We start from the raw sequence: 23,616 nt of genomic DNA on the forward strand, positions 1-23,616 counted from the left end.
ACTAGCGTACTGCTAAAATGGTGGAGTAGCTTGTCTCAGTTGCTAAGGTTAGACCCCAACCACAGCCAGTGGGTGTTTAGAAGAAACATTGAATGCAGATGAATTTCTAGTTATGCCTTGGACCTTGGAAATAAATGGGCAAAATTAGAAAGTTGTACTTAACCCCAAACTTGATTATGATAGTACACTAGGTTTTGGACTGAGTTGTCTTTGATATGCTAACCAGTGAGATCCATCAAGGGTCAAACACCTAGGCATGTTGGGGCAGTTTAGGAAATTACCTAAGTGATTGATTATAGTGATAGGATCGACCCATTTTCCAAACAAAGTGAATATCGATGTTTATACTCTCTCAGATGGAAACTTAAACTGTCGACAGTGGATTTCAATTGTATTTGAAATTTGATTTGCAAAATATATTTATATGTTATAAAAAAAATTGCAAAAGGTTCTAATCCTAGGATCCATTTGAGTAGATAGTGTGGCACTGCTTTTTGTAGTCAAGGAAGTGGTTCTTTCCTATGGGCAATGCTTTGATGATTATGGGCCGAGAGGTTAAGAGACTATTATATGGCTGATTACCTGATGGGCTTTATTTTACACAAGTCCATTATCTAGGAGTCTTCATAGGGTGGTTGAATTCAATGATCATTTATGTGTAAATATTAGGCCCAAACTGAGCCCAAGTTGATTGGTTCAGGGGTTCCTTGCTCCTAAACAGTGAATTTGGCCTAACCTCTTCCAAAGGTAGGGCCAAACCCTTATGGTCTTGTGTGAGACCTTTGTGAGTCCCACTCCATACAATATTCAAGCCCAAAGTGGCCATACAACACCTTGTAACGTGAACCATTAAAGAATCTAGGCCTAAGGCCCATTATTAATATGATTAGTTAAGAAATCACATGACAACTTAAGTCGTCACGTGATTTGGGTTGAAAATGGAAATGAAGCACCCATTCTCTTAAGAAGATAATGCTTATCAATTAAAGATAAAGTCTTAATCTAAATTTGATTTGGATAAGCTCCTAATTAGATTAGGAGAGTGCTCTATATAAAGGACTAAAAGGGAGAGGCAAATTCACTAGTTCTCTCTAATCTCTTGCTCTTTTTTCTTCTCCCTTACCTCCCAGAAACCCTAATTCGACCCAACTATGATAGGGACTGATTCCCATCAGTTTTCTAATGTGTTTTTGCAAGAAAAAAACATAAGAGGATATCAGTTAAGATGGCCCAAAATGCTCTTATTCCAAACATCAGAGGATATCAGTATTTTTTTGTGTATTGGGAATTAGAGTAATAAAAGTCTCATTAAAGCTTTTGTTTAATTTGCTAGAATGGAAGAATGCTTTCACAGCGTTACAAACATAATCTCCAATAATTGACCAATATTTTTTGAAAAATAATGGATTAAGTCCATCCGGTCCTGGGCTTTTAAATCCTTCATGGACACATGAGCATCCCAAATTTTCTTATTTGTTGTTACTTCAGCGCAGATGGCTCTATTTTGATCAGACGAGATGCAAGGGATAATACTGCTAAACATGGCCTGAGATCAGGCTAAACATGGGTTTTGGTTACAAGTGCTTAGAATTTTGCTACTGGCTGAGGGTCATCGGCTTGGTAGGAAGATTTTACATATAAACCAGATCCACCAGCCCAAGCCCATCTTATATGGTTGGTTATAAAAGGTTGATAGTTCAACTGGGTGGAAGTTCTTATTCTTCTTTTTTCCATCACAGCTCATCAGTGGTGAGCTTGCGATTATGGTATATCAACTCATCTGGTAATTTGGCACCTAAGAAAGCCTAGATACGTAACTGGTGGGCCTAAGAAGGTCCAAGCCCAAATTTGCTCAATTTCGTTAATGCCCAAGCCCAAATCCACTCCCCCAATGGGTCCCAACACCCTCCCCCGGCCCCCCCGCCCGGCGGTTGGCCACCCATTTGCAACGCTAAAAATGATTGAGCAAGTTCAATGAATTGCTTGAGCTGTAACTACCTTTTAGTAAAACCAATGTTGTCAGACTTGGTCCGGACATAAAACCATGTTGGTGATTGGATTTTGGGTCAAACAGTTTGACCATCTATTTATCAATCAAGTTGTTCAAATAAAAAATAAAAAAAAATGAAAATGGTTCTAAATTATCCTTGAATCTTTTTACATTAAAGTAAACATAAAACAATAAATATTAAAAGGGTAATGGCCTTTATAACACCTACTTAAAATATATTAATTGGGTAGATCCCAAAAAAATTACATATAAATAAAATGTGACCAATAAATAAATATTTCTATTAATCAATTAATCAAGGATTAAAATATCAATACGATATATCTTATATCGAGCATATCATATCTCTATCAATGCACCTAGATATGCGTAGATAAATTGATAGCAGGGCTTTTAAAAATTTGAAGTTTGTGATGACAACTCTAATGCCAATACAATAAAAAAACTAAAAGAAAACCAAACCACCGAATTGGCTGCAAGTTCCCAGTTCTGATGGTCCAACCGTTTGGTCCGGTCGAAGTCCAAAAAACACTGGGTTTAAACATTGAAGTGCAAGTGGGAGGACACTAATCACAATGACAATGGGGTCACATTGATAACTGGAATTGAGATCTCATACCTTCCTTCACTATGTCATCACCACCTTTCAGGTGGTGGAAAAGCCTGGACCTTATTCTGAGAAAAGCCTTAATGGCCGCTGTCTTCTAATTCTGATGGATGCTTAGAAGAAAGAAAGCCCAAGACATAGGACATTCTCATCTGAAAGGCTGAAACCATGAAGGTCATTTCTTAATGACACATTATCCCAAAAAAGTAGAAAAGTAAATATTCTTTTGAATCGCCATTGAATGCCATTCGATGTTGTCTGTCATTCAACCTTAAGCTTTCCCAAGTATTCTTAGCTGTTATAGCTAGTTTTATTTATTTTTAGGGAAATTGTCTAAAATTCATCATGAATTTTTAGCATTTCTCTTAAACTCGCCATAACTTTTCAAAATGATCGGGAGCCCCATGTCAGTGAGTTTTTATTTTCCAAATCTCACCATCCCTTAGAGCATCGTTAATGTACATCTACAGAAGTTGTCCACAATTCCACATCAACATAAATACAAATGTCATGACCAAACTGCCCCTGAATGGCAAGTTCGCTTTATTAAACATATTTTTATGATTAAAATGCCATTAAACACCCAACTGCCTTATATATAAGATTTCTACTGGTTGAGAGATGTTTTGCTCTCATTGTGATGCATGAAAGTATTACAAGGAAGCTGAAAAATGGGTTTGGGGTGGAATAATAACAGGGATATTTCTGAAATATTGAAAAACGAGTTGAATATAACAAAGGGTAAAATGGTAATCTACTAACACCCATTAGTCTGTTTAACGTCAAGTTACCAACATGTGGTTCCCTAGACGTTTTGAAAAGTTATGGTAAGTTTAAGATAAATACTAAAAATTCATGGTGAATTTTAGACAATTTCCCTTATTCTTATGCTTTGATAATTGTAAGGCCTATTATCTGGTTCTGTTGAGGATGATGCTGTTGTGCTAGTCTGGGATTATGCCTGATCAACCTCATTTTGAAGTTCCCAACAACTGCTAAAGTATTAGCATATCAGTATAACCTATTGTTGATCTTGCCGGTTGGACTGGTGACCTAGTGGCCCAGTCATGGTTCTGCTTCCAATCAACCCATAACCTACCACTAAGGCCTCATTTATTTTGTGTTATTCGGGCAAGGTGTTTTCCAAGCAAGTGATTCATGGGGAAATGCTACCCAAGTAATCACAAATACAATGTTTGGCTTGGCTAAAATTACCTAGATAAGATGCAAAAAAATAAGGCAATTGACATTTTCGACAAGTAGGTAAGTAACTTATCCACCCTCCAGGAGAATATTGATTATTACCTGGATATAACCAATACTTTATGGGAAAAAAAATTTACAATGGCCTCATTGTAACGGTAGCCAAACACGAGATTATTACATTTCCATGGGACTCATGGTTCGATTAACTGAACCGTGGGCCTATTTTTGAAATTGAACCAGGGTTACCGGTTTCTTGAAAACCGGTAATCAAAACCAAACTGAAGCCAGCTGATTAATCGGTTGACTGGTTTGTGAATCAATTTTTTGATTTTTTTATATTTACAATATATATTATGAAAAATATAAATATATATTTTTATATATAATGCATATTTATTAATTTATAATATATAGAAAATATAAAATATATATAATATACATAAATATATGTAAAATATATAGAAATATATATATACCGGTCGATTTGATTAACCACTGATTTTCTATATTGGTTAACTGAAACCGAACTGGTACCTTCAGTTTTTTAAAAAATATCAAACCGAAATCAAACCGACCAATTCAGTTAACCGGATTTTTAATTCAGTTTCGGTTAATTTTTCGGTTCAATTCGGTTTTTCAGTGCTCACCACTAACGGCTTGGCCAACAACCCATTTGACTGCTCCACCGAGCTAATGGGTTTTTTATATTGTTTTACTTTATTATTTTTTAAATTCTCTTATATTGTTATAATATCATAGCTTAACCCATTGATCTAAACGGTTTAACAATTAGCATTGTATATGAGAATCTTCTCTCTCATTTTTATGGGCTGGGCTACCATTATCGCTGTGGGGCCTCAGTAAGGACAAAAGTTCCAATTAAATGGCTTTGGCCCAAGGACAAACCTTCTCTGTCCACCAATACCATGCATGCATGAGCCTAAGCAAAACTTGAATGACTCATTCCATGTACTCTCTCCCTCTCTACATTGACTATCTATCCATCCATCTACCTACCTAGCTCAGCCTCAGCCCAATCCAAGTGGTAACTGTTGCAGCAGGACAAAGGTTGGCTTTCAAATGGACAAAGAGGTTGGATTAGATGGAATCTTGCATAGACGAGCCTTTTCTCCATTGTCCAATTTATGATTCCCACTGTATCTACATGTTTCTCTCTAATACCAAGAATAATGTTACTGTGACCCTAGGATTGACATGAAAGGTAAACAGTAACCACAAAAGTATTGTTGTTAGAGGAAGTAATAGACTATACACCTTTTGCCATAGTTTAAAGGACAATCTCCTCAGTCCTCAACAGTTTTCTTTTCTTCTTTTTCTTTCCCCAGTTCAACTTTTAACACATAAAGTCTTCCTACACAGTTCTCTTGTTCCTTTCACTGTACCAGCCTATCAGGTTAGATAATCAGACTGTGTTAGATTCTAACCTCTCTACATATAACATTGTAGCCAAATATGTTTGATGGATCAACCAGTACTACCACATAATGTAATGGTACTAGCTAGCCAAAAGTGTTCATGAATATTAACTAATTATGCACATATCTAAACAAATTTTAGGGTCTTTACCAAAATGTTGGCCCTAGCTCTATCTGGGGTGAACTGGGTACAGATCTAACCTTGGGCATTTTCTTGTATGAAGTGGCCGCTCTCAAACTCAAAACCCATGTTTTTTGACTTAGATACATTTGATGGGTGTTGAGCTCAATCATACAACTTGAGGAGAAAGTGATGTAGCAACCGCTTCCCTGCACAGACTGCCTTGGGGAGCCACATATATACAAATTACGAAGTTAAAGTTTCAGACATGATGGCCTCCGCAGCTTTGTTTGAACCATCTCCTTTGCTGCATCACATGGAGGTGGACTAATATAATAGGCAATCTGCTAAAGAAGTAATTAATGACAATACATGGTCGTGTACAGTATTGACAAGTGGAATCCCCTGTCCAACTGGTTGCCAGTGAGCACCATCCACATGTTACAGAACAAGAGGGAGTAGAAGAGATGCCTAGAACTGATGGGTGATGCTGTCATTTACCTAAAGTAAAAGAGCACCCCTATCCTTTTGTTTCACCCAATTCACTTCACTCATGAGTGCTGGGACAAAAGCAAAAGAAAGCAGCTCATAGTGGACAAGCATGAACATGATGCCTATCCTGTTTCCTTTTTTAGCTTTTCATCTTTTCCATCCTACAATCCCACCTCTCAATTGAACCCACTGTCTTAGATGCTAAGCAATTATAATCATTTGGAGTTTGTCCATTTTTATATCATAGGCATCTCTCTCTCTCTCTCTCTCTCTCTCAAGTTGATGGTAGTTTCAAGTTTGAGTTCTGATGAAAATACAGCTCCAACTAGTTCTGATGCAAGTCATGGCATTGTAATTCAGATAGAGCGAGCAGAGAGAGACTATACCCTTATCATCTGTACTCCTGGCGGCGTCGGCGCAATACAATTGCACCTCTTTAGTGTGCTCTTGTTATGCACCGGCAAGGCACCCAAACCACAAGGGTGAGGACCACAGTAGAAGCAAGAATAGCAACAGCAGCAGCAACAGCAACAAGCAGTCCGGTGCAAGAAACAAAGATGGAGTCCTTGAAAAGACCGATGGTAATAATGAATCACAAGATCAAGATAAGAGCAATGGTTGCAGCAACAGTAGTAGCAATGAGCCCCATGGACCTCTCACAGTACCCCATCCTCTCAAGAGTAATCTCAAGAAAACTATAAAGGTGGACAAATCTCAACTGAGTAATGGGAAGAGGAAAGTTAGTTGGCCAGATGCCCATGGAAAGGATCTTGCTCATGTTCAAGAATTTGAGGCCAGGTAGAAGTATTCCCCACATCTTTTTCTTTGCGCATCATGGATACATTTGGGTTGTAATTGTTTCAATCTGATGAAGACTCCAAACACTTTTAGGGGGAGTTTGTTTGGTTTCTAATTCTAAACTCCTCATTGTGTTTGATGATGACTTGAGTTCAGGAAGTACAGTAACATATATCAAACAACCCTTTTATATTTTGTTTGCAAAGTAATTTCAAGATTTTGAGTTTCTCACCTGTTTCTCTTCTAACATCTTTCATTGTGAATATTTTAGTGTATCTGAGGAAGGGGAACTTGAGGGAGTGCAGAATTCTTGCATCTGTGCTATTCAATAAAAAAAGAAGAGGTTTAAGGTATGGTTCCTTTCCATAATTCCATCTCAATGTAATAACTGATGTTATATTTCTTTTTGCACGCACATAGATATGATGGGGTTTCAGACACAGTAGATTTTATTCAGATGTTGATGATTTCACCAAGTTTTCTTGTATATATAAAGCGTATGTGCTTTCAAAAGTGTCAATTTTCTATAAACTGTTACAGCTTTTTCAGTTATTACCAACAGAAATGATTTCTTTTTCTTTGGAGAGGGGTCATCCAGCTATCCTTCCATGGGACATGAGAACAAAATTAGCAAGAATGTAAAGTGATTGGGAAGTTGGTAGAATTGTAATGGTCCAAACATGAAGATCTGATTCAAGCATTCACTTTCACATTGATCAATATTAACTAAGTTGAGTTGTGTTCCCTAGTGGCCACTCGGTCTAATAGGCTGAGCTCATAACAGGATGGAGTCTATGTAGTGATCACTGTTTTCCTGAAAAGTACACAAGAAATGGAGTAACAGAGGGCCCAGAGAACAAACACTTGGCATTTCATTGTTATATATTAAAAAAACCTTAAAAGAACTAGTCTAGTCTCTAGACATTATTATTATACATGCATATTATATTAATAACCAAGGCTTATCTGTTTGTAGTGGTTCTTATTGAGCATAGGAAGGATGAAATGACAACAAAAGTGGCTTTTTTGTTGAAACAATATAGAGTATTCTAGCTAGGTCTTGTTGGTATTTTTGAGTACTACCAACTTCATTTAAAGTCTAAGTACTATTGAGTATTTTAGAGGATGAGGCTCACTGATATTCTTTTGGTGTTGATAGTCAAGGCAACAAATGAGTAAGCATGGCTTTGTGCAGTGATGGAGACAGTTTGGTTGATGTTGGAAGTGAGATTCTCAGAAAAAAAAAATTCATTATAAGCTTTAAAAACAATCCAACTGTAAACTTTTGCAGACCAACTCCAAAGCCCAGTCACTGAACATATTCTTTTGGCACAGCAATTTGTAATGGGGCAATACCCTTATCTAGTTAGACAAAGTACTTAAAGCATTAAATGGTCCTCTCAGTTTATCATATTGGATTTTGGTTGATGTTGGAAGATGGAATTCTGAGAAAACACTTCATCCATTATGGATTTATCAAGAATTTATCTGTAAACTTTTACAGACCAATTCCAAATCCTGGTCACTGAACACATATGGCTTTGAGACAGCAATTTGTAATGAAGCATTATCCTTATCTAGTTAGATCAGTACATGAAACAATGAATGGTCTTTTTAGTTGCTCATATGGGTTTGAAACCATCCATTCAGCGACAGTACGATACCCCCACAAGAATAGGGTGTCAGTAGAAAAGGTCAGACTAAGAATGTAGTTTTCTCTTACACAAGGGTGAAGGGTGTAATATCCTGTACCTGTAGATCTTACACAACCAGAGAGTTCTCTCATCCAAACAAGTCAAAGACTTGGCTTTCCAATATACTATTTAATGCAGGATTAGGGTGGTGTTTGATAAAACTCAAGTCTTATAGCTGAAAAGCATAAAAGATCTTTTTTATAGATTTGATATCTGAAAACAGCAAAAGCTGTTTTCTGCTTTTTAGAGTCTCTGCAATATTAAAAAAGACGGGCATTTTAATCATTATAAGCCATGAAACATGTCTGAATGTGTTCTGTGCATGGGTCACCTCTTACCAAATCAGATCAGACATATTTTCAATTTTGGGAATATGATTCAAATTTTAACACAAACGAGATCCTACCTTGGAAAAGCAAGTTCTCAGATATCACATCCCATTTGTGTTATCAAACGCCACCTAACTTAATTTGGTCCCAGAGGCAATTGTGGACTTATTTGGTTTATGTCCTTGGTTCTGTAATTTGTTTCAACTTTTATATACTTACATTTTATTCTTTGTATAACCCCCTCAAAAATTCCTTCTGTACTCTGTTTCTTACATTTTATAGATTTCTTCGCTAACACTTTCACTCATTCTCCACAAGGGTCCCCGTGTCCTCTGCCATGGGCCCCTATTTTAGGGCCTAGTGGATTCCCACAAGAACAGCTAGCCCTAAAATTTACTCCATTTCTGTTATGAGGCCTTTCAGCAGAAAGGATGAACTCAGGGCATGAAAATTTGGAAATTTTTAACACAAGCACACTCCACACAGACTCCAAACATAGTTTCAGAATATTCATATTTTGCAGCATGTGTATCTGCAAATCTATCAAATTTAAATACTTAAGTACCTAATTGTTTCCTCTCCTCAAACAATCAGAGATCAAACTAACTGGTCATTCACTTGCAGGTGACAGTCATTTAGGTCCAATCTCAAACATCTCTGTGAAGATCTCTACTTACAGATGTGATACAGATCCATCTCAACCATGTAGAATCCTTTAGTTTTATTTTATTTTTTTTCATCCAATTGAGAATTACATAAAAGTTCAATCAGGCAAACAGCCATGTAATAGAAAATGAATGCATTTATTCTATTAAAGGCAATCAATCAATTGAAACAACCAGAAGGCATGTGCAACAGCCAACAGTTTTGTTTTGACAGCCTGTTTGGGAGGGCTGAAGCGCAGCGACTTCTAGCTTTCGAAGGTGGGACTCACACCAACAGCCTATAAGCTAGGTTTGGTGAAAAATCTGGAGAACCCAAATCAGCTGTCTGTTCAAAGCATTCCTCCAAAAGAAGCTTTGCAAATCCATTTGATAACGACTGAAGTGGCTAAAATGAATGACTTGTTGCCTTGTATTTTAGTGAATAAATTGTTAAAGGGGTTGTGAGCTCCTTAGTGACTAATAATCGACTAAAAGAGAAAGCAATGAGTCAGTCAGTTCAGCCATTTCAGCCTTTACAACTTGTTTGTAGTTTGGCCACCAACCTCTGGTAGGATAGTAGTCACTGGCCAGCTAGATGCTTGACTTAAATAATAAGCAGACTAAATGCGACTTATTCAAAGGAGGTCACATCACATGAATACCAACCAATGAGAAGGTAGGAAATTGGATTCACTCAAAAAAACAAGCATGGACCTTGTGAATCACCTACAAACTAAGGGAGTGTTTAATTTATAGTGTGGCTGTAACTAGACCTGTTCATGGGCGGTGTGGCTGTAACTAGACCTGTTCATGGGCCGGGTAGCCCGATGGCCCAGCCCCCCGGCCTGACCCACACTTCGGTCGGGTTTGGTCATGTAATTAGGCCCGCAGGCCTGACCTCGGGCCTAACATAGTAAGTCCGACTGTGTAACAAGCCGAGCTCGAGATTTGTCAAAAAAACCCGGCCCAACCCGACTCAACATTATGTATTTTATATATTATATAAAATATTAAAATAATATAATATTTATTAAAATATATATATTTATAATTTAATATATACATTTTTTCTTTATAATATCTCTCTCTCTTTCTCTCTCTATTCGGCCACTTCAGCCGTGTAAATACAGAGTGAAAACCCGGCCCAAACCCAGCCCGACCCGGCCCATGAACAGGTCTAACTGTAACCAATTTTGCTTGGTTCTAGAACGCACCACATAAACATTCTTTTACGCTGTAGGATATTTTGGGCTGAATTACAATGTGTTTTAGAGCTGAATGTATCGTAATATTTTCATCAAACCAAAATCTCGTGTTCTAGAACCCATCACACCTTGAAACACTCGTCGAACAATATTTGAAATATTATTTAAAATAATAATAATAATTTATGCATTTCAAATCTCAAGTCTTTGGATTACACCACATAACCACAATACAGAATGCTTGTTGTGGCAAGGTGTATTTTAAAATATCATTTCAAACTAACCATGATCCATGATGGAGCCCACCAACTTCGGCTGCAAAATAAATCGAATCACATCGGATTCGAATTGATAAGAGCCAAATTCAAATATCTCCATTGATCCTATCGGATGGTTGTGAAATATTGTGTTACATAAATAATATAATATATCATAAAAATTTCCATTACAATTCTAATCTGATTGGACATCCCATAAGATATTCGAATTCGAATTCGAATCCAACCAACGGATTCGGATCAATCCGATTCTACCGAATCCGATCCGAAATGTAACAATCATTAATTATTAGCATTCATGAACCAATCTGGCATCTGCCACTTTATCAATCATTACAGAAACAGTTAATAAATAAAAATATGATTTTAATACTGAAAAAGAATTACTTATCGATCACTGGGTCGTGGGCTCTGACGAGAAGTATATATTATTTGCTCGATGCTCATTAATCATCATTGCCATGAATCCATTTTGAAATGACAACGGATTCATCCAAACGCTGTATACATACAACAAATTACTTTTGGTTTTCCATTTGGTTTCTAAAATCTCCTTAACATCAGCCTATTCTGGTCTAGACAATCTAAACGATCTGTCCTTGTTATGTGCCATGTAAAGAAGAAAACCAATGGTAGTATCCAAGTTCCCCCAAGAAACAATTTCTCTGAATTCCCTTCCTAATTAATTTGACAATGACTCTCGGCAGCTTGTTTCATCTCCAGTTTTGCAACACCATATAAATCGAACTGAAGGGTAACAGGAAGCTACAGCTCAGAATTCATTCTAAAATGGGGGAGGGGATAAATGGGATTATGGGAATGATGAAGGGTCTAGGCTCCTCTTAAGAATTGCAGTCAAATGTGCACCCGTCTCCTGGCAACAGACAAGACAATTACTCCCCAGATTGGCAACCATGAACCAACCCACCAAGAAGCAAAGTCTTGACATGGCGCCCAACTCCACCAAGAACGGACCCGTTAGCTCATCCTTTTTACAGCTGCACTACTGCTTTTAATGATGGGCATCTCCCATCAACCTGCGTCCATGAAGGTTCCCCAGCCCAAACCAGACAGGTTCTTACAATTCAGGACAACCAGTAAAATACCACTGCCGTCATAATTCTGTACATTGATTATAATGCAAACAATTTGAAGAAATAATGTTTTGACTGCAATCAGCAGATTGCTTTGGGAGTGTAACATCCAGACTGAATTGAGACCAGAACCAAACTGCAATAAAGCACACCATTATATTGGATTCCCTTCACCCACTTTTGTAGGAAGGAACTCTAATATGGTGCAAAATGCAAACACACGTCAAATTCCAAATCCAACACATCAGCTTCTTTTTTCTGCTTTTGATACCTCAAAGCACAGTTCTTCATGGGGTAGGTGCACCTGTGGACAATCTTTTTCATTCGGGGCAAATCTGAACAGTTGTTCTGCAGAGTACTGAAACAATAACAGGGGAAAAATAACAATTTAGTCTATCATAAGTAATTGTAAAAGCAATCCCTTTGAGGTTAGTAGGTGATAAGCTTAAATTACCAGAACTATTGGCGGTTCTCATACTTGATCTTCATCTGGCCTGGACCTTGTGAACCTCCTACGCCTCCTTGGAACTGGAGATAAATCCTCACCCATGTCACTAGTCAGGTTCCAATCATCATCATCTTGCATACCAAACAGGTTCTCGCCCCACATGTTTCGACGACTGGAGAATGTCCCAGTTGAACGACGATGCCTAGTCAAAGACCTTGAAAGGCCCCTTGACTCAGAAACAGGTGACGTAATCATCTGTAGCAGAAAAAATCTAGTCAGCCATATGCTATTGCCTCCTTCACCTGAGCTGCTTTCCCTGTCAATTGAGATCCCACCATCTCCATTCTCAATGACATAGTCTCCAACTACAATAGCACCTGGTATAGCTGAACGGATTGCACTGACAATATCGCCATATTCCCTCTGGTGTTCAAGGTGACGCCATGCCCGTTGCCTTGATGGGTCAATAACAGAAGGTCTTGTGGTTGGGTGAACCCTCCTAGCATGCCTACGAAGCTCCCTGTAATTACCAACGAAGGAGCATGCCTCCCGTGAGCAGCTTCTCTGTTTCAGATCAAGATATTGTCTAGCCTCCTTGACAATCTTCCAGCCTGAGACAGTTCCTCGGCAAAGGGGGCATTTCAAGTTCAAGCTTGGATTTGATATACTCTCTACTCCAAACTCTTCAAAAGCAATCCTCTCCCTGAACGTTCCAGGGCCACTAGTTTCTGTAATGTTGTCAACCTGTGTTTCCGAATACCTATCTGGTTCTTGGTTGTTATTGTCTCCTAATGCATCCAATAATCCAGCTGGGGTTCCATTGTTGTTTTCATCTAAACTGAAGCCTTCATGAGTATCTTCAATGCCATTTGTCATTCTCAGATCTCCCAAGTTAGGTTCGGATGTATTACCATGTAAGGACCTCTGATCAGGTATTAAATTATTTGGGTTTTCAGTAAAAGATGATCTGGGTTGTGAGGGGCTGTTCCTATGTTCAATTCTCATCTTTTTAAAACGATCTAAGCAATTTGAGTGCCTGTAACTTGTGTCACAGATATAAGACCTGCAGCCCTTGTCATGTGAACTGCAGAGGAGGAGAACAGCATTATGTGGATGGTCCATGCAGATTGGGCACAAAGCCTCATCCCATTCCTTGTGCAAAGCAAGGATATCTGTGCCAGTGGAGGTGCTCCCTTTCATATCTGACATCTTGGGTCAACTGTATTAAGTTGTTTGAAACATTAAACTGGTCAGAATGCCAGTTGCTTCTCTTGAAACAAAGAAAACATGATCAGAGAATGAAATGATTATGGAGTAACCTTTTCACAGAAATATAGGGAGTTGTACCACATCAGTTATTGGTCAACAAGAATGCCAGGGAGAAAACTTGCATTCTCAACAAGCAAACAGGATCATCAGTCAACCCAATCGGGCTAACATGGTGAGAAGATAGGAAACAAGTTCCCAGCTAAGCTGCTTTCCAGCAAAAGAGTTGATAACATTCCACATCTCTAACAGTTATGATTATGAGAAGATATAGGGCACCAGTCTTACGTAAAAAGAAAGGAGAATCATATGCTCCAGTTCCCATCCTCAATTATGTGGCTTGTGTGAGGTCAGACATTTGGAGACCTACCATTTCAGGATTATAAAGGTGGACTATGAGAATGAAATCAACAAAAGGAGGATTCATGTTCTCTACATGTTGACAAAAAGACCTTCACAATGGACCAAAGATAATGACCACTTGATCTACATGCCAGTTAAAAAAAAAAAAAAAAACGACATCCTGGATTAAAATGTTATCATGACCCCCACCTTCATCATTATCATAATCATCAGTGAAGCCTTGTCCATACAACTTGGTATGTTGCCATATGACCTTAATCCAAAGCCTCAAATCAGGGAAAACCTACTGCTAATATGATGACCACTAACAAGTAATAACTTCTAATAATATTGAAGTCATCAGTTTGAAGTGTTTATGGATGTATGGGTGGAAGACAATTGGAAGCACAGTAATGCAATTAGGAACTCCATTTTTCTTTTTGTGGAGTATCTTGCACCAACATCATAGATATACATGGACAGCAAATCCCTGAGAAATTAAGATCTCAAATGGACTTTCTGGAAAAGGCATTGGCAACATAAATTGCTCTGGAGGATATGACTGAAAATCAATTCTATATAAATATCTAGAAAAGCCCCAAACTTCACCAAGGATGTTTGGATAGAAGATCTCCAAGATTTCTTACCCTTTGTCATAGAAATTTCACCTTTCACTGCTAATGCGGAATTTGAGTACCCTTCACCAACCACCAATGTATTAGAAGACAACAGCAAAGGTGAGGCAGTTGGGCCTAAAGAGGCAAGGATTAAGAAAGCCTTGATGCATATCAAAGCATAAGCTTATGAAATCTTTCAAGAAAACATGGAAAGATTTATAAATCATAAAACAACGTAAAAAATAAGCACTTCAAAAAAAAAACATAAAAAAAGAAGCTAATAATTAAACTGATAATGTAATCCTGCCAATCCACTACACAGCTTCTCAGTTTTTGTAAACCCTTCAATTTCTATGCTATACTTCAGTGAAGCTCTCTACAAGACCCATCTTGTCCTTCATTGTCATCAACAAGATTATTAAAAAACAGAAAAAACTTACATTTCTCATCTACTAATGTACACACCTTCAGTAACAATACTTTATTGAAAATTTTCAATATGATTATTCGCTGAAACCATTTCATATGACACCTTTTGATCTTCAATCAAATTAAAAATAAAATAAAATAATGGGTCAACACAGAAATCTTCAACAATCAATCTAGCAAATACTGATGCTAGAAATCTAGAACACAAACAAAAACTAACATTTCTTTTATGGTAGACCATGAAGGACTAGCAAGATCATTTCAAACCAATATTACAAAGAAAATAAGCAAATAAATTGAAGGAAATAGAGATTAAAATTTGGTAGATTAATAAAGAAAGAATAACCACATCCCACAGATTTAAGGTTTCTCTAGTGTGTAGAATCCATTGCAAGAAACCCAATTTGATCAGAGGAGAACAATTGAGGAGTCAATTGCAGGTTTCACAAGCCTTCTATCATGTAAAGAGAAGAAAAGAGAGAACTAGTTTATAGCTCCTGAAGTCTGTGCTACGGGCATCCTTTGACCTCAATCAAAAGGGCCACCATCAAAACATTAATTTATGAAGTAACAGTTCATAAGTCTAAAACTAACCATACTTCTAGTTTCATCGTGATTAATGCAACAACAACAGCCACTTTTTTCAACTGAGTTATAATCCGACTATTGAAAGTATTCATTTACTCTGGCATAATTGAGGTACCCACAAACTCTAAGCTAAGTAGGTAATACCTGAAAAATGTGCCCATGAGTATAACCCTAGGATCTAGATCGTACTCATTCTACAAACCCAATAAAAATCACCACTTCTTGAAAATTCCTCTCCACTGCTCAGATTTACTAAGCATTTGCACCCAAGAAACAACAATATAGTAAGTGGATAGATAGGTTGATAGCAAACCCTCTAGTTTATTTGTTGAATGCCTTGCAGCGTTCATAACTTCGAAGGACATGAACAAATCCTCCATAGTGAGGCGTACACTCCAGAATCCAGATATCTACACAACTTAAAGTGATGTTGCAAGTCCTACAGGCCCTCACCACAATCTCTTATCCAACTAATCTCCATCTAAGAGTGACCTTCAATCTCCACCAAGAGAAACCCTAAATAATACCTCAACCTTAGTCCCTGAAGAATTGCCAATACTTCTAAAACTTGTTCTTCTACAAGCTCCTTTTCATAATGCAACGAAAAGAAAAATGTGTTAAAGGAATTAATAGTCCATAAAAAATTGGCATACTAAAACAAGGCATCATTACTAAAATCTGATCATACCCAAGAAAAGAATCACTGCATCCAGAAAACACAAGGGAACAACTACAAGTCTGGAATGCAAGAATAACTGTAAGCAGAAAGCAGAAGTCTCTCCACCACCAGGAACACTGCTGTCATTGTACATCAATTACTTTTCACCCATCAAATGCCCAATGTTGGAACTTGACTGGTAGTAGTTTTTTTTTTTTTGTAAATTTGTAAATTTGGAATAAAGGCTGCACATTGAACTCCAACTCATGGCAACAAATTTCCTAACTTATTAAAGGCAGGTTTCTTAAAAGCATTCCCCAATGAAAAGATGATAAAATTACTTCATCTTACCCAATTAATCAAGACATACTACTTCCAGCTGACAATTTTTTTTTTCCAACCACTTGCACAAATGCATGGGATGCACATCTTTGACTTACTGCAAAAATCTTGGCAGCACCAAATGCACGTATTGAAAGAATGACAGGCATTTAAACATCCCATTTGCTTCAAATGGGAACAAGTTGTGGAAAGAAGAATTAGCATGATTAAGATACCATTACATGGTTTAATGGTAAAATCTTGGGATGGCAAGTGTAAGAAAGCAGGTTCAAGTCTGAGAGCAGTCACTTTATGCTAAAAATACAAAGATTAGGACCGTAGACAGTCTACCCCTCCCAAGACCCCAGATAGCTGCAACCAACAATGGGTAATGGCCTTTTAAGGTAACATAGGGAGATGATCCTTTGCAGGAAAAAAATAAAAACTTAATCAGTTTACTCAACAGAAAATTTAAAAAGAAAAATAACAACTGAAGAACAAAAGTTTTGGCATATTGACATATGAGGGAGACAGTCAGTTCATAGCAAGCCAAGCCAAATTTGAATTAACACAAAAGAGACATGGTTGGATATTAAAATACAATGCCGAATTTCTTCAACAACACCAATACTCACCCAGAGATTGAACTCGAACTTTATTCCCTTACTTGTAGCTTCTGAATCTTTACGACAATAATCAGCTTTTATATGTGATAAAGATGGAAATCTTGTTGGAGTAAATTACATACAAGCCAATCTTCAAATAGTGCTCCAAAGAATGTAAGAAATAATCCAGTCCTAGAAATCTTGAAGGAATTACAGCCTTTTGACTAAAGCATTAAGCACTATTTCACGAGCCGCACAGGAATCAGTCCTAAGACCTGCACTTATGTGGTGGAATAAAGATGACTGTCATATACATACCACCAAATGCTGAATACAAAAGGAAAAACAGGAATACACCTTACGCATATTGTCTCAAAACAGAATGTAGCAACAAAAGAAATAATTCAGAGCCCCTTTATGCATAAATTCAAAAGCCACCAATGCATAAAATGGGCATTACGAAATCAAATTAAGCACCCCTTTGGAAAGCATAGTTTACCATCAGATCAAGGAGAAACTAATCTATTATGACATGTTGATAAGAAAGATACTCAAAGAAAAGGAGTATCTTCATACTTATAACACATCTATCGCCTGGAAAATCCTAAATATGGTAAAGATAAAGCATCCAAAACCCAATCGCCAAATTATCACAGATGCACCAGTTTCAATAATTTCATTTCACGCAAAAGATTATAAACAGCCATTAAAAACCAGAAATAAAAAGATCCTAAAGAACCATTACCACCCGTAAATAAATTTAAGAATTATTTACCTTTTAGCTAGAATGAGAATTACAAATTAATGGAAAAAAAAGTAGAAACCCCTTCTTGAGAAAGATTTGAAATCGGGCACCTTGAGGCAGGATAATCAGCTAACCCTTAAAAGGATGAATCTTTAGAACCCCAGCAAGATACCATTTCCTTGAACCCAACAAAAAAGATTCCAAATCCAAATCTAAACCCTAAGTTTAAACAGATACCCAACAATTCTATACGGAAAAGAAATCAAAAACTTGCAGGCTCTCAAGGAACCTGCGTTTATCCAGGGAAAAGAAAAGAAGAGAAAAAACCATAGAGATGGCAGATCAAAATAGAAAAAGAATCCATTGTTGGCAAAATCAGGAGGTATAGAAACAAAATATATCAACAGAGATGCATACGATTAGCAAGATGAATCAACCAATAAATTCAATTGACCAGTTAAGTCCTTGCAACCCAAAAAAAAAAATCTGGAGATTGAAGAAGAAAAGTAGAAAAAAGGTACGGGTTTTACAGTATTGGAATCGGTGGTGCAGAATCCTTCCCCCTTGGTTTTTGATGGGTTTTTTTTCGTGTTCATGTATATTTTGTAATTTTCTTTCTTTTTTTTAATATGAAAAAATAAATGGTGGTCTTCTTCCTCTGTTCTTCTCTTCTGGTTCTTGGGTTCTGGTTGGGGAAGGATGAAAACAAAAAGTAAAATGTGAGAAATGAAGATCACATCCACATCTCAAAGACTTTATATATATTCCCATGCTCAGTTGCCCACCCACATCCACATGCGAGATGCAGAGGAACCTGAAAATTAAAAAGAAATAAAAAAAAAAGAGAGAGAGAGAGAGAGCAAGCACAACCGTTCGGGTCGTTCGGGTTTATGGGTGACCCGTTAAAAACCCGATTCTTGACAATGTAACCTTTTCATTCCCATGTTAAACCCGATCCGGCCCGTGTTAAATCCAATTCGTAATCAGAATGGAATGGAAATCGGCTGGAATGGATTGATTGGATTCTCATTCCTGAGGGAGTAGGAGGGTGGCCATTCCTTCAAATGAGAAAGTACCATTTCCCAGGAATATGAATCATATTCCAATTTCACCCAACTAAGGATTTCAATTCCAATTACAAACTCCTATTTCTATGGACCATAAAATATTGGTATTATAGTCAAGGCCATGCACGGGCTGTGTATTAATATAAAATTAATTATTTAAATTAATTTAATAATAAATTCAATTTTTAAATATATTAATTATTTGTTAGTAATAATTAAATTTTGATTACTTTTTAATTAATTTTAATATATTTATTTTTCAATAAAATCAAATTTATTCAGTTTTTTTTGTTATTGATATATAAACTTATAAATTGCTAAAAATCTCCCTAAAATTTTTTACCATTGCTGAAACTAGGGTTATTCACAAACATTGCCAAACCGATCAAACTGGCCCAACCCAACCCGATTTAGTCATTTTTTTTTCACCACCGATCGGTTTCGGGTTGTGAAGAGGGATAAATTGATAATTCAGTTCAATTTTAGTTTTCATAAACCGAGTTAGTTTCTGATTTCCTAGTCTTTCCTTAACTAGGTAATCCCTATCCTAGTTTTTTTCTTTCTAGTTAGTTACTTATTTTTAACATTAAAGAACAATAAAAAATTAGTTAAATGGGAATTACTTTTGTCTTTAGGATTGTTTTCCTTTTTTAGAGTAGGAAATTTTACACTAAAATAGGGCTATTCACAAACAATGCCAAACTGACCCTTCATGTTCGGGTTAGTTTTGCTTAATGGCACGGTGGTTCCAATTTGCTCTTTAAGTAACCCAACCAGGTCGGGGCGTTGAAAAAAAACTATTAAGCCAATCCAACCCGACCCGTAAACAACCCTAGCTGAAACCTCTCCTAAAGTCTGATAATTACAATCACCTCCCTTGAATTTTACAGTTGCAAGTAGACCCCCTTTATTAGAATCCATTAACAAAGACATGAAAAATGTCCAAAGTACTCATACAATTACTATTTAGACTATTCAGGCTGGTTTGTATAATAAAAAAATAATAACAATACAAAAAAAAAGAGAATTTAAAGTTGTAACTTTACCTTTGAGTAATTGATACGATGGACAAAGTTGGAAAATAAGTCAATTTCATGATTCTTTTTAGAGGGTTTACTAAAGGAGGGTTTTGTCAAAAAATTCAGAAGAGATGATTACAATTATCAAACTTCAACAGAAATTTCAACAACAACTACAAACTTCAGGGGGTTTTAGTAATTTGTCCTTAGATATTATTATTTTCAAATTTTAAATAGAGTTTCAATTAATACAAATCAATTTTAAAATTAATAATATTATTACTTGTAAATGGAATTTAATGTGATAGTTTTAAATGAATTGTGCTGATTCGGTTCTGAATTGGCCTAAATACATTGAATGGAACAAAGTATGGCAGGGTAAAAGAAATTTAGATCAGCTGAACGTGGAAACCAATGATAATGCCACACGTCAGTGAGAAATTAAAAGATGGTGGGTCCCAATGTGAAAAATTATCATTGGTCATATAGCCCACTAAATTGATCCTTACTCCAACAAAAACGACCCGTGTAGGGCATGAGTGGTTGGAACCCATGGATCAAACCGAACCCATATTATGGGACTCGCATAAACCCGATAATTACAATTTGTGTACTATATGGTTGCACGAAAATGGATCGCAAAAAACACCCGATTAGACCGTCTGGTTGGCGTACAGGTGAAGAAGACGGTCCAAAACCAACGACAGTTTGAATCTGAAATTGGCCGGTGTTTGTTCTAAAAAATTATTCCATACGCTTTCTAAAAACCCAACAGTTTCGTGCACGGAAATGATCAAAACGATGACGGTATTAACTTTATTTGTGAGATTAAAAATGCATTAAAAAATAAAACAGAATGAATTTAATAGCGATTTGGTACAAAATTCTTTTCAACCAGTAGATAGGTGAAAGGATAAGTTTGGGAGTGCTTAAAAATAAGTGATTATTGGAATAAATACTTATTTTAGGCTCTAATCACACCAATAAACATTTATTTGCATTTGAAAAATAGGTTCAAATAAATATTTATTTAAAGTATTTATTGATCAATAAGTATTTCTTTTATATATATATATATATATATGAATAAGTATTTTCAAGGAGTTCTCAAATACTCAAAGTTAGTAACCATTGTAACTTTGTAAGTGATGGTCGGCTAGGTTGGCTGTGGAAAAGAGTTAAGCAGGATATGTGAGTTAAGAGTTATGTTTGTGTCATGGTTGAATTGGTCTTAAGAGACATGTGGCTGCTCAGTCATCACCCAGCCACGTCAGTATAGCTCGATCGATCTATGCCATTATTGTGCCCCCCCCTCATCTTATCCTTTCAGCTACATCAGCTACACGTCACACGGATGAACACAATTACGGATAAAGAAGAGTAAGGAATACGACTCCGCTGGGGAATAGGATTCTATCTTGAATACCTCGGTGGCTAACCTCATTCCAACAACCCCGGAAGCCCAATCCGACCAGGACATGGATCTTCGGCTATAAAAATGTACTCCATGCTCAAGGTAAGGGACCCAACTTCTGATACCAGTACTGCTACTTAGCTCGGACTAGCATCCTTATAAACTTGGCCTGATCATCTACCACCTCCTACTGACTTGAGCATTGGAGTACTTACCTGGGGATAACTCCTCAGGCCTCTGACTTCTCCTTTCTTGATCATAGGTCTTGAAACGCGGTCTCCTCCTTGTAGCTCAGCCCCGCCCAGCCATCAAGGACTATCTGGTTGCTCTCCCCAGTTTGTGCACCACCTTGGATTGAGCAGCATCAGATTGGCATTGTCTATGACAAACACACAAAAAGTCTTTCTCGAAAATCCTCCATTCCTCACCGCGCAATCAAGAAATCGATCAAGATGCCCAAGAACCAGCCCAAACGATCAATAGGCCGATCCCCATCTCGGGAGTCTTGGCACTATAGCCCTCCGCATCAAGAAATTCCACATCCTCTAGCCACGGTCGATCCTATGTAGTTCCGAGCAATGCAAGAAAAGGTTGATAAGATCTTTAAAATGATGCAAAACCTAGGATTCGCAACACCGCCCAGTAAGACTGTCCCCCCTTATGCCCTGACGCGTACGAAGGATGATCATCACCTTGAGGACACCAAAGCGAGCCGAGCAAACAAGGGTGTAGCACGATCCAACTAAGAAAAGCAAGATACAACAAGAAGGTCAACCCCCTCCACCCACTCTCACAGTAGAACACACCAAACCACACGGATCCCCGCCAAGGAAAGGCTCGACAGATGAACGCCACCTCACGTGGTCTCCATTGCCGAATCCAGCTCCATGAAAGACCGCATTGCGTGCCCCAAGAAGGAAAGGGCAACGCACACCGCAGTCCCAGACCATAGGGATAGCGAGATTTAGGAACTTCAGTAGCACTTGAAAGAGCTAGAGCGCAGCCAAGACTAGAGAAGCACAACGCCAGTTGTAGATCAGCCTGCGCAACCAGCTGCACCCACTACCAAGGAACCACCTTTCACCAAGGAGATTGTGTACTAGGTACCTCCCACAAGATGGCGGGCACCTCAGCTTGACAAGTACGATGGAAACACTGATCCCATCAACCACATCGAGGCACTAAAAGCTCATTTAATGTTGCACAGATCTTTAGAGGGCCTGATGTGCAAAGCCTTGGTAGCCACCCTTATAGGTCCAACCCTAACCTAGTATTCCTCTCTGTCTCCACGCTCAATAGCGTCATGGGAGCAGTTGGAAACTCAACTCTGTGCACAATTCACAACAAGTCAAAAGCATTGGAAGACCTTGGCCAATCTCATGCAGGTACAATAGAGGAAAAACGAACCTCTTAGGGACTACCTAGCGAGATTCAACAAAGAGGCACTACAGGTTAGAAACCCAAACCAGTTCGTGGCTGTCACCGCTATTCAACACGGCCTCCGTCCATCGCCATTCAACTTCTCCATCTCCAAGAACCCTCACAAACCATGGCTGCACTAATGAGCCACGCGTAGAAGTATATCAATGCAAAAGAAGTGCAGACAAAGTTGTGGGACGAGGAAGAGAGGCCCGAAAAGAAGAGGAGAGATACTGAGGAGCGAAAATCAGAAAGATCAGACTAGGACCATAAGAGATAAGACTGCCGACCCGACCATAGACTATAGGCACCCCTAGCGACCTATTGGAACTTCACATCACTCAATATGCTGCGATCTGAAGTCTTGATGCAAATCCATGATCACAACTACGTTTGTTGGCCCGAGAAGATGAAAATGCAAAGCAACAAAAGTAACCACGATAAGTATTGCGAGTTCCATAGAGACCATGGCCATGACATAAAGAACTACTTTGACCTGCATAACCACATTGAAGACCTAATCAGGAGTGGATACCTTGGTTGATTCGTTGACAAGAGCGAGAAGCTGGCATAGAAGGAACAATGCATGGAGAATGCTCAACCACCACCCTGAGCCCTCTACTGGTGTGATCCATGTCATATCAGGAGGAATCGCCGCAGGAGGGGAAAGTAGATCGGGAAGCAAGAAGTATGGATGACTATGCAAGATCGACAACCGGGGGCATAAGAAGAAGCACGACCAATCCATTACATTCACTAACGA

General features: G+C 37.9%; 1 protein-coding gene and 1 long non-coding RNA gene across 6 annotated transcripts; one reads left to right on the forward strand and one right to left on the reverse strand.

Annotated features, from left to right (window-relative positions):
* The first annotated feature begins 5,870 nt into the window (after positions 1-5,870).
* Positions 5,871-9,532, forward strand: LOC148874822 (uncharacterized). Its single transcript, XR_016112151.1, has 3 exons — positions 5,871-6,671; positions 6,943-7,021; positions 9,319-9,532. It is a non-coding gene; the product is annotated as an uncharacterized LOC148874822 (long non-coding RNA).
* Positions 9,533-11,930: 2,398 nt separating this feature from the next.
* On the reverse strand, positions 11,931-18,750 carry LOC148874823 (uncharacterized). 5 transcript variants are annotated; one of them, XM_088964731.1, is made up of 5 exons: positions 18,465-18,722; positions 17,220-17,469; positions 13,918-13,995; positions 12,370-13,582; positions 11,931-12,273 (listed from the first exon to the last, which is right to left on the reverse strand). In XM_088964731.1, the coding sequence occupies exon 4, from the start codon at positions 13,570-13,572 to the stop codon at positions 12,388-12,390; it is 1,185 nt and encodes a 394-aa protein (XP_088820857.1). In that variant the 5' UTR covers positions 13,573-13,582; positions 13,918-13,995; positions 17,220-17,469; positions 18,465-18,722; the 3' UTR covers positions 11,931-12,273; positions 12,370-12,387. The 5 variants fall into 5 exon arrangements, with proteins under 5 accessions (XP_088820857.1, XP_088820856.1, XP_088820858.1 ...); XM_088964730.1 differs by having other exon boundaries at positions 13,683-13,995; XM_088964732.1 differs by having other exon boundaries at positions 17,220-17,464; positions 18,465-18,669.
* Between the last annotated feature and the right edge of the window lie 4,866 nt (positions 18,751-23,616).

Source organism: Nelumbo lutea, chromosome 1 (genome assembly GCF_056320005.1).
Source record: "Nelumbo lutea isolate HS-2025 chromosome 1, American lotus-T2T, whole genome shotgun sequence".
Taxonomy (NCBI): Eukaryota; Viridiplantae; Streptophyta; class Magnoliopsida; order Proteales; family Nelumbonaceae; genus Nelumbo; species Nelumbo lutea.

What these genes read in the sequence shown, in the direction of transcription:
- LOC148874823 (XM_088964728.1), bottom strand. Translation starts at nt 13,572, where the DNA reads ATGTCAGATATGAAAGGGAGCACCTCCACTGGCACAGATATCCTTGCT.